The following is an 11,743-nucleotide window of genomic DNA, read 5'->3' on the forward strand; positions in this document are numbered from 1 at the left end:
AAAGTAACATTTTTGAATGTGTAATAATGTTTAAACATGCTAATAGTAGAATAACACAGTACTTAAAAGACTATGGGTAGGATTTCATCTATTTTTTAAAATCACATACTCTAAAAACGTTAACATTTACAGTAAATGTACTGCTTTACTAAATATCAACATTAATTATTAATCTGGGAAAGAATGTCTTAGAAATAGTTTCAGTATGATTAAACTAAATTTAAATGGTTTGTATCTGAAAGGTGACCGGCAGGAGTCAGTATCTTCTGGGCGGTATGACCTAACCAAAGTTTTAAGCACATTAATTACTGCTGCTTGCTTTTTGCATAACACCCTAGAATGCTTATTATTTAAGGGAGAATAAAACTGTACACTGCAGTAATATACTGTATGTTGCCTTTGCCTATCACTCTTTGAAACAAGGTAGTTTAAAATAAATGCTACAGTTGCTTCTTCATTAGATTCACTGCATTAATGCTACGTAGAGTATCAAACTAAATACAAAGCTATGAAGTCAACTGGACAAATAATGACTAGTTAACATTGTGGGTGGAGGAGATGAACATCTCTTAGATCCTTTTGAAATTTTGAAGTACAGATATTTTAGGCACGTTTGCTTCTTGCTTTTCTGCTTTTTATCACTATAGAGTAATTGCATCTTTGTGTGAGTTTTTTTTTTTTCTTTTCTATTCAATCCTCAGTCTTGAGTATTGGTTTACTCTATCCCTAAGTTTTATGTGAACTAAAAACAGTTTGAACGTGTTATGTAGCATCTTACCAGAAAGTCAAAGCTTTAAAGAAAGAGCTTACAGGAAGTAACAAAATAATGACCTTCATATTTATTTCTCTCAAATTTTGGAAAGCTCTTTACACATCACTGGCATCGCATCTTTTTCTACACTGCTCCTGATTTAATTTTTTATTCTAAAGTGTCACGATTTCACAATTTAGAAGAAAATTTAAGAATATAATAATTATATCATTAACATTAGTACCTTAAATTCATCTAGGAACGAAGAGCTCTAGAAAGAAGAATATCTGAAATGGAAGAAGAGCTCAAAGTAAGTAAATCATGCTGCAGTATAAACTTAAAATTTACAGTACCATTACAGATACTGTGTTTACATTAATTGTTCTTAAAGCTGCTTATACAGTTTGTGAGTTATCTATATCTTGTGCTTCTCTTTCTTCCTGAATCCAGGTTTTAGGTGAGCTAGAAAAGTGTTTAAAACTCAAATCTTTTTGTTAATCAGTTTTTATAGCACTTTTGATGTTCAGGTATAGAATAAATTGGACAATAATGACTATAAGATTTGGGATTTATCATTTATTTGTTGGAGTTCAAATACTCTTTTCCTTGGAGAATAACTGGTGTGGAGGGATCACTATAAAAATGTTCTCTTTTGAAAATAAAGGACATTAGGGGCTTCCCTGGTGGCGCAGTGGTTGAGAGTCTGCCTGCCGATGCAGGGGACACGGGTTCATGCTCCGGTCCGGGAAGATCCCACATGCCACTGAGTGGCTGGGCCCATGAGCCATGACCACTGAGCCTGCGCCTCCGGAGCCTGTGCTCCGCAACGGGAGAGGCCACAACAGTGAGAGGCCTGCGTACCGCAAAAAAAATTAAAAAATTAAAAAAAATAAAGGACATTAGAGTAGTGGACAGTCAGAGGTACAGTTTATCAAACTCTGCATCACCCGTGAGAATAAGTTCATTTTGAATATTGGAAGGTACATTCTTCTCAGGAGAAAAAAGAATGACATAGTTAATTGATTACCTCTTATTACATTGTCTTGCATAAAATATCTATCACATTATGAATTAATGGACTAATGCATAGGAAATTATGCCCATAGAATTAGAATTTCAAGATTTAAATGTTTTTCTATTGAATTATTTAGTTTCTTATTAAAACATTATTGAATGGCTTTGGAGAAAATGTTTTTGGATTTTGTTTGCCTGTGTATTTTGTTTGATAAAGAATTTTAGAACTATACTGTTTACTTTTGCAAATTTCATGGAATATTCTTTTAAGACTCTTAATTTTTTTCTTCTTACATTTGTTATCTGTGATTCTTTATGTTTTCATTGTACTCTTTTCCACTTTCTTATTTTTTATTTTCTATTTCTTTATGTTCTGATTCCTGCAGAATCTGCACCAAATAAAGCAAATTCAAACTCTGAGAGAATTAAATGAGCGACTGCTGACTGAGAATAGGGCCTTGACAAGAGTGGTAGCCAAGCGCTCAGGGTTCTGTAGGCAACTGCAGTCTGTGAATCTATAATTTATAGTTTCATCATTTCTTCTTAGTAGAGCCAGGCAGGTGTTTTTGTATTAGTAAGCGTGTCTTGAGCTCACTTTTACAAATTAATGCCATTGTGTCTGGAGCTTATCATATAACTGTTTAATTATGCATGGCTTCTCAGAATGTTAGAAAGTGTCACTAATTGTGTATTGTGACTGATAAACTGCAGTAAACTGAGGGAATGATCGAGGCATTTAGATAAAAGACTTGTCTGCACTTTTGCAAAGCTAGTGCACATTTTGACTCTACGAATATTTTAGCACTTAAAAATATGGCTGTTTAAAATTCTTTACTAGAAAGAAAATGGAACATGTATTTTACATATAATTAATATATGTTGAAGCCAAAGATTAAACATGAATTATCTGCTTTTCAAAATAATGTCATTTTCAGTCAGAACCATCTTCGTTAATATTCACTTAGTTTTCTATTAACAGAGGTATCCTAATAAAGTTATTAGTTTATCCTAATAAACTTCAGATTACTGTATTTTATATCCATGCATTCTGAGCACAGGTAAGAATTGATTGGTTCCACATAATATTAAACTCTTCATAAAGATTTTGCTTAAGGTAATTTTGCAAGTAGTTTTACTTTTATCTAATTTGATAACCTAGTACATTTTGAAAGCTGAGGAAAGAGACCTAAATATCTTGGAAAGTATATTTTAATGTCTAAAATATAAGCTATTCCATTTCCAAGCAAATCTGGCAGAGCACATGTGATTTAAATCATTCTTAGTAGAAAATCCAATTAACTTATAATAATTCCACCCCCTCCTTCAGTCTGTCTGTAAAACAAAAAATAGTTTTGTTTTCAGGATGTAAGGGTGTGTTTTTCTATTTACTCCAAATACCAGTTATATTTTGCTATGCTTGGATATTTTTATAAATTCAGACTTACTACTTTGGCTTATAAATTATTTTATACTATTCTAATGATAGAAATAATTGCTTTGTTACCATTTAATTGAGCATTTATCTTGGATCAGACACTGTACTAGGCACTTAAACTTAGTACAAGGTAAATCATTTAAGGAATTTTAATAATTTAGAACAAGTCTAATTCCCTCAAAACTTCCCTAAATAGGCCAGTTTTCTTGTGGAATAACAGTATGGTTTGAGGTCTGACATAAATAAAGCAAAAGGCCTTAATTTAGGCTGACAGGAACTCTTAAAGGAATTCCCTTTAAGAGCCTATCCTAACAAAAATAGGCTTCCTTTCCTTGGCTGCTCTAATATGGTGTGCTCGTGACTCATAATGTCAAGTGATTTAGTACATTTCAGTTGATAACTTTGGGAGAATAAACCTTTCATTTCATCATTTATTAAACTAATTAGCTTCACAAATGGGGGGGTTTCTCCCTGATACATGTTTTAGTCACTAGAAATATATATAACTGACAAAGCTTGTTCATGTGTCTTGTGGTAAAAATATAACATTTATTAAGAATCATATTTTATCTTTTTATTGAATTAAAATTTTCTCTTCTGTTTTTCCTCTCATAGATGTTACCAGACCTAAAAGCAGACAACCAGAGGCTAAAGGATGAAAATGGGGCCTTGATCAGAGTTATAAGCAAACTTTCCAAATAAAAAAAGAAAAAGCAGCAAGTAATGGAATTGCACATATTAGTAACCCAGTGGACCATAATTGACAGTCACTGGAAGCCTGGGAAGAATCCTTGGAGACTGTCATTTTTGGATATCCTGCCAAATGCCCTCTTATCTAGGAGTTTTGTTTTGTTTAATTTTCTGGTGTTTTTGTTTGTTTGTTTTTTTTTTTTCCTTGTATCAAGACCATTGTTTCATGTTAATGCAGCTGCTGAGAAGATTTTTTTTTTATGACTGAGAAAACTTGTTTACAGCTCCAGCATATAAGGAAAGTGTTCAAGGCCAGATATGCCTCAGATATTTAACCAGTAAGCCTTAGTTGTACATAAATACTTTTGTGTCAACAAAAACTCAGCTCTCACAGAAGACAGTTATTCAGCATTTTTTGATGTGCCACAGTTTCCAGTTTTTCCATATTTAATTTTTTTTTTTTTGCTTTACATCTGAGTTTGGGTTTGTATTTTTTCCTTCTAACTCTTCATGTGGCAGACTCTTCTCCTGTCTCACAGCTTTCTCATTTACAGAAAAGAACACTTGCTCTTCTGAGATCATTGTCATATATTAGGCTAATGCTGTGTTGTCCCCCACCTGGAACTGAATTGCTTGGTGGAACATTTGCTTTCACTGTTTGTGCAATATGCATTTATTCCTTATATGAATGCTTTAAAGTCAGTTGAGATTAGATTCTTTTAAGTCCTGTTTTCTGCCTTCATTGGTCACTTTTTTGTTTTTGTTTGTTTTTTATTATTGTAGTATAAGATGTTAGATTCTTTAATCTTCACATTCATTTTAGCAGGTACTGAGTGATGCTGTATATATAAATAAGTGTATTGTTTTGATTTTTAGACCACCACATGGCATGCTTGACTGTTTTCTTATTTCCAATGTCTGTTAATGCAAAGTAGGCTACTCCATAATAGTGTTAAAAACAAAATTTGCTAACAATGTGATATAAAGACTTTTAAAATAACACGTTTATGTGGAGCCCTATCTTTACAAAAGTTTTCTACTGTAAAATGCTTTTACTTTTATTTGCAGTTTTCATTTGATAGTATTCAACCATAATTAAAGTTCCATAAGGTAATTGCTTCACATTTCACATACCTGTATTTATCTGAGTGCTGTCTATAACTGTTGTGCTAGCCAAAGTAATGCTATGAAATCATTTGCAGACTTAACGTGAGTTCGTGTTAAATGCACTGTTATTGCCATGTGAAGAGGCATTGACTTTGATACCACCATCATGTTCAGACCATTTTATACATTTCAGTGGCCTTTTTTTAAAAAAAGCAAAACCAAGTACATATGAAGATGGCTTTTATTTGGACAAATAGCTTTTATATTTTCATTAAACCATGCAAAAAATACTCTATCTTTCTGGCACATAACTGTCTCCTTAACCACTGAACAGTTCAGCCATTTGAATAAATTGTACATTGTAAAGCTTATAGTAGCTAATTGTATTATTGATTGTATTGTATACTATATTAAATGTGAGTTTGTACCCCCCTCATTTTAAAAGGTCATTGTGTTCTACTGCCTATTTTAGATTACTTTGGGGTTGGGAAAGGGTGTTTTGGTAAGCAGGATTTTAAGTCCTCTCTCTCTTGATTGGTTTTATGAAGATATAAGGTTATGCTCTTACTACCAAGCTCAGGATTCTTGATTTTTAAAGGTACAAGGATAGTTGTGGGAATTTTATTTTTGGTTATATTTGAACTGTATGAATGGTTGGTCTGAATATAAAGAATTTCCATGGTCTTATGTGGACGTAAAATATACAGATAATTGGTCAGTTTGAGTGACTGCAACATGTTCTGGTTGCACAACAGTTAGGCATGCTAAGGATTATATTTGTGAAGTTTGGATGCCTGTGAAGAATGATTAAATACATGTTTCTAATATTTTAGTGTTTTGTATTTAGGTTATTTATTCTTTGTATCTAAAACTGAACAGCTACTGTGCTATATTGATTTTATTGGTAGTATTGAGCAGACCTTGTTTCTGCATGAAACTAGTTGCAAAACCCACTATTTTGGAAATAAAAATGTATTTTGACATATACAAATAAAATGAATAAAACTATTTTAAATGTGTGAACTTTTACTGAAGACGTTTAAAACTTTGTTCTGAGATATTTAAATTCTGCATGGGTATTTTTTCACTAATTGCTTTACTTGGATTCCAATTGGAATAATTTTTGAAATTGTAATATTGTGATAATTTGCACATTGTACATGCACATCTGTAAATGCAATCTTAATTGCCATATTTATGCAATCTGTGTATCAATTTGGACAAATGTTTATATATTTTACATAAAGCTGTCTGTGTGCAGAATCTGAGAACTAGTTTTTTATGATAATAAGTGGGTAAAAAATAATGATAAAAGTAAGTTTCAAGATAGTAGCTTTGTAGCAAAAGATTTCATTTACCTAAATATTTTGTGGCTTCTAAATTAAACCTATGCTTTTTTGTAGTTGCAAACATAGGCTTGGGAATACATATAAAGATAATATTCCATTGAAATGTAAAATAGTAGATCATTCTCCAACCTAGATTTGTCCAAGTTTCAACCCCCATCTACTACACATCTGTAAGTAGATAAGAGGCATTTCTGGTTTGGGAACTTTGGTAAAAGACTTGTAGTAAGCCTGTGTCTCTTGTTTCTACTTCTAGTACTTTCCCTGTGCATGCTCACAGAATGATAGATATTACTGTTGTTTGTCCTCCATACAAAAAATTTCACATGCAAATACTTCAAACCAAATGCACAGATAGAATTATCTAGGAGAGTATTCATACGTAAAGTAGATATTCACTAATCCATTACGCTACTTTATTCTTTTGCTTAAAGGTTTATTACCGCTTAGTCTTTCCTGGCTAATCTGAAACAGTCATGACTCCCAGTGTCAGCATTCACTGAGTGTTGTTTTAAGAAGAAAATATCCAGAGGTCAAATTGTCTCCAAACTAGGACCATGTATTTCCCGTAGGAAATAACAGCCTTGTAGGTTGTCCTTCACTTTGTCATTATAAGCAGAAAACAGAGCAAACTCTGTTAACAGTTATTAACAATCCATTAGCCATATCTTGCTAGAGAAAACCTTTGGTTGAAAAGATGAAAGCTGACTGATAAGCAGTCTTTTCTGTGATGTTCCATGTTTTACGCTGTCTGTGTGTCTGAATTTGCATGTTCCACAGGGGTAATGTACATATGAGAGCCATTGTCCAAAAAGGATTGGGTGTAGAATGAAGTATTTATTTTCCTATTATATATCTCTAAATAGCTAATTACATTTCTTTTTTTTTTTTGGCTACATCAGGTCTTAGTTGCAGCACGTGGGGTCTTCATTGAGGCATGCGAGATCTTTTTGTTGTGGCTTGGGCTCTTCGTTGTGGCGTGTAGGTTTCTCTCTAGTTGTGGTGTGTGAGTTTTCTTTCTCTAGTTGCGGGGCACAGGCTCCAGGGCATGTGGGCTCTGTAGTTTGCAGCATGCGGGCTCAATAGTTGTGGTACGTGGGCTTAGTTGCCCTGCAGCATGTGGGATCTAAGTTCCCCAACCAGGGATCGAACCCACGTCCCCTGCATTGGAAGGTGGATTCTTTACCACTGGACCACTAGGGAAGTCCCTAAATACATTTCTTGACTTTCCTTTTAGAAAGGTTCTCTGGGGTTATGTGCTATGAAACAACAGAGTGCTTCCTTAGGTAAGTGACATAGTGTCATATTGCTGTTCCAAGCCCCCAAAATGAGCAGATTACAACGTAATAAATATAAAAACACAGGAGTCAGAAATTTAAAATTCTATAATGTGACAAATAATTCTATCTTATTACTATAATTTGAAATTTTACTACAAGTTTTCTAAAGTTTATTAGAAGTAAGCATTTTTGAGCCCGGCTGTCACAGCTTGTCACTGCTTAAATTCCAATAAACATATAGGTCACAAAAATTAACTATATTTTAATTTTGAAAGGCTGAAGAGAAAACATGGAGGAAATGTATAAAGAAATGAGCAATATTAGTAGATTTTGTCCTGAATAATATTCAGCTTGTAGGGCCTGTACTTTGTCTTACAGGTCTGTGACAATGGGAGTGGGAAAGAGAAGGATTTACCTTCTCTCCCCTTCCCCATGCTCAATTATTCTTACAGGTTTGTTCTGATACAAGTCTGTTTCAATAGGATACCTCATTTGATTCTTAAAACAGGCTGGGTGAATAAAGGTGAGAAATTACAGGTGAGAAAGCTGAGATGTAGAGATTATTAACTGGGTCAACATCCCAAGCCTAGTACAAAGCAGAGCTCTTACTCAAACTTAGTGGTGGTTGCCGTTGTTTTTTCCCCAGATCCTAATCTAGGACTTTTCCCCCTATATCACTTAGTTTGATCATTTTACACTTTGAGGATGGCATTTCTTGGTTTTTTTTCTTCCACATTCTTTCTCTAATCCCACATCCCTTCCCCCACACCCACTAATTTTTTCTCTCCTTAGGACTTATTATTACTAAACCATTTGCCCTATAATGGGACTTTTAAAAAGATTAATGCTTTTAATGCTCAAGCATCTAGTTGATTTCCTGGTGTGAATTCTAACTGTGCCCAGTAGACCATAAATTTGTAAAAGATTTTCATATACCTACATGCAAAAGAACCTTTGCATCCTTCAAAAATAGATTTTTTAAATTGGTGATGAGAGCTTAATTCCCAAGAATCTTTCTTATTCCCAAGTAAGATAGACAACATTGATAGTGCTGTGGTTTTAGCAGCAAATTTTTCTCCCCCACTGAAAATGTGTGGAATACCAATATATAAAACAAAATTTGTATTCACATTAACTCACAGATGTGACCCCAACCCAAAAGAAAGCACCGTTGGCCCTCTTCCTCCACAGATACAGAGGGCCAACGGTACTATGCCAGTTTATTTAAGGGACTTGAGTAGCCACAGATTTTGGTATCCATGGCAGTCCTGGAACCAATCCCCCACAGATACTGAAGGATGCCTGTACTCACAACATGAAATAGGTCTCTATAAGATACGTGTGACAACAGCATGACTCTCACTTGTTACTATATAATTCTTAGGGTCAGAGCATTACTGAGCAGATGCATCTTAACTTCAGTTGCTTTCACAATAACCGTGCTAAACATGTGCTCTAGCAGTATACTCTAGTGTGAGTATGTTCTGACCTAAATAAGATCAAGACCAAGTACTGGACATAAGAAGCTCCACACAAAAATGAGGTAACTTGACAATATAACTTAGTGTGTATGTGCTCTCCAGTGTTTTACAATTTGACATGTATGTGAGTGTATTTATAAATTTGAGGAAAGCATTTTAGCAAACAATTTGAATCAAAATTTTGTGGGATCCATAGCATATCTTTGCAAAACCTATGGGGTACTGATTTTTTAAACACTTGACAGGGTGGAAGGAGCTTTGGATTCAGTCAGATGTAAATGTAAATCTCACCTATACCACTTTATAATTGTGTGACGCTGGTCAAATCATTTATCCGTTCGGACTCAGTTTTTTCAAGTAAATGACATATCTGTGTAAAGTGCCTTGAACAGTTCTTGAGCTTAGCGGATTGATGCCCAACAAATGTAGTTATTATATTATTACTTTGAAGAAATTACATTAATAATTTGTGACTTTTAAAAGTACTAATTTACTTTAGAATGTAATTTACTTTTTCTGGGATCATTTGATAAATGTTTATAACGTATTTCCAAAGAATCTTTTAATGTGTAAAAAATTTTAATAGGATTGTTTCTTCTTAGATTAAAGCAAAGTTTTAGAATAATATACCCAATTAACCATAAACACCAATTTTTTTTACTCTGGGGTCAGTAAGGGAGAAAGAAATGAGGTGGATTTCAGAGGACCTCCTTCAACCATTGGAAAAAAGGAAAAAGTACCCCTCTATAACCATGCCACATCTATCCTAACAGATTCCAGGAACACTGACTCTCTACTCGTGTACATCTAATCCATCTGTGGACCCCAGTTCCTGTTACCAAAAGTGGGGGGATGTGTCAAGAAGTGTATAGGTGTGCCATACAAAATGCAGTTGCCACAGAAGAGGCAGCTGGTAAGTATGGGCTAGTAAGTGTTTTAGTAAATACATAATGATAGTCGCTACTCCATATTTCTTATTTTCATTAAAATTCATAGTTGTTGGAATGTCAGGATTATCCCTACTTTTGGGTGTTTTTAAAGTTTACATAATACTTCTCAGAAAATATCCTGAGGTCATCTGGGCCATTTATCAGCCTACATACAGATCAAGGTTATGCAACTAACCTTGTTGCGGAATGATCTTCTGCATAAGAGTTGTATAATCTCATCTACTCTTTTGGTCTGAAATTTAGAGTCCTGCCTATCTCATTCTTACTCCATGCTAGACTGCACCTCTGATGTCCACTACTTCCTTTACTGTGACCAGTAGTAGAAAAACCAGAGAGGAGGGGAGGTAAATTTTAGTGTTTTCTATGTTCCAGACACCCTATACATACCTTGGTTTTCTGGTTTTAAATTCTCTTTCATCTGTTTCTTCTATTTTAAAAGGGAAGAGTGAATCAATAATTGTGATACATTTTGTGGAGGAAAAAGTCTTGACTGGCATCTAGGTTTTTAAGAAAGCTTTGTAACATGTTAAATATAAGCATTCTGATTCCTGCAGACTTTGTCTCAGTCATTCAAGTTCCTGTTAGCGCTTCCAAGCCAGACTGCCCTACAGGGTAGGAATACACCCAGAAGCAAACAGGTAAAGATAAATCCCTGCCTGTGGAGGTTACATTCAAGGAATGGGAAGATTGAAAATAAGCAGCTACACAACATTAGAAGATAACAGATACTATGGAAAAAATAGAGCAAGATAAGAGATTTCAGGAATGAGGGAGAGCTTGTCAGAGAAGGCCTCACCGAGAAGGTAACATTTGAGCCAAAACTGGAAGGAAGGGAGGGCAAAAACTGCAGGTGTTTGGGAGGAGCATGTCCAGGCAGAGGGAGCCACGTAAGCAAAGGCCTTGAGGTGCAGATGTTCTTGAGGGTTTTGACAAACGGTAAGGCTAATGTAGTTATATAGCTAAGTGAGCAAGAAGTAGAATAATAGGAGAGAATGTCGGAGAGTCGGAGAGGCAGCCGAGAGCTGGATGAGGGACTTGTTTAGACGTGTATTGACCACATGCTATGCACTAGACTTGCTCCTTGAAGAGCTTTACTATCTTTGTCCATACCCTTTTCTCAAGAATACTTTGTCACTCTTTATAATAAAGCCACATACTCTATAGCTGTAAAATTATTTTTTACAAGAGATAAGAATTGGATTATAAATTGGGGAGAATAATTATATTAGAAAATCTAGGCTCAGTTTCCTAAGGGGAAAGTTAATTAAATGTAAAACATTTGCTAAAACTCTTTGACAACCAAGTTAGAAATGGACAAATGGATTATTACAAACATCATTACTATGTAAAAGAAGCCCATCAGTTCATTGGGCAAAATAAACATTTTGGATCACTTCTCAAGCAGGAATTTTCTCATGGATTTTACAGTTGGTCTATATACCTAATGTACATTGTCCTCATTTGTTTCTACTTTGTGGGGTAGTATTTCTCTTCAGATGGTTGTTTCTTATTTCTGCTTTCAAAAGAAAAATCTAGAATATAAGATGTGCTTCCACAAATGTTATGACATAGTTGCAAGAGAGATCAAAGTACTATAATCCAAGTGTGTAGTATTCACTGTATTTCTTGTCCTAGGAATGTCCCAGGACTGGTTAGCTTAATCATTCCCCTACAGCAGTGTTTCTCAAG

At 34.5% G+C, this 11,743-nt stretch overlaps 1 protein-coding gene across 3 annotated transcripts in view; it reads left to right on the plus strand.

Moving 5' to 3' along the window:
- The window catches only part of PPP1R12A (protein phosphatase 1 regulatory subunit 12A), a 152,814-nt gene extending 146,809 nt beyond the window's left edge, over positions 1–6,005 (plus strand). For all 3 annotated transcript variants that reach the window (XM_060114023.1, XM_060114024.1, XM_060114025.1), the window contains 2 exons: positions 1,011–1,061; positions 3,816–6,005. In XM_060114023.1, the coding sequence (XP_059970006.1) occupies positions 1,011–1,061; positions 3,816–3,902 (138 nt within the window). In that variant the 3' untranslated portion in view covers positions 3,903–6,005. The remainder of the gene's footprint in view (positions 1–1,010; positions 1,062–3,815) is intronic.
- Positions 6,006–11,743: the final 5,738 nt, after the last annotated feature.

This window comes from Mesoplodon densirostris, chromosome 11 (genome assembly GCF_025265405.1).
Source record: "Mesoplodon densirostris isolate mMesDen1 chromosome 11, mMesDen1 primary haplotype, whole genome shotgun sequence".
Lineage (NCBI taxonomy): Eukaryota > Metazoa > Chordata > Mammalia > Artiodactyla > Ziphiidae > Mesoplodon > Mesoplodon densirostris.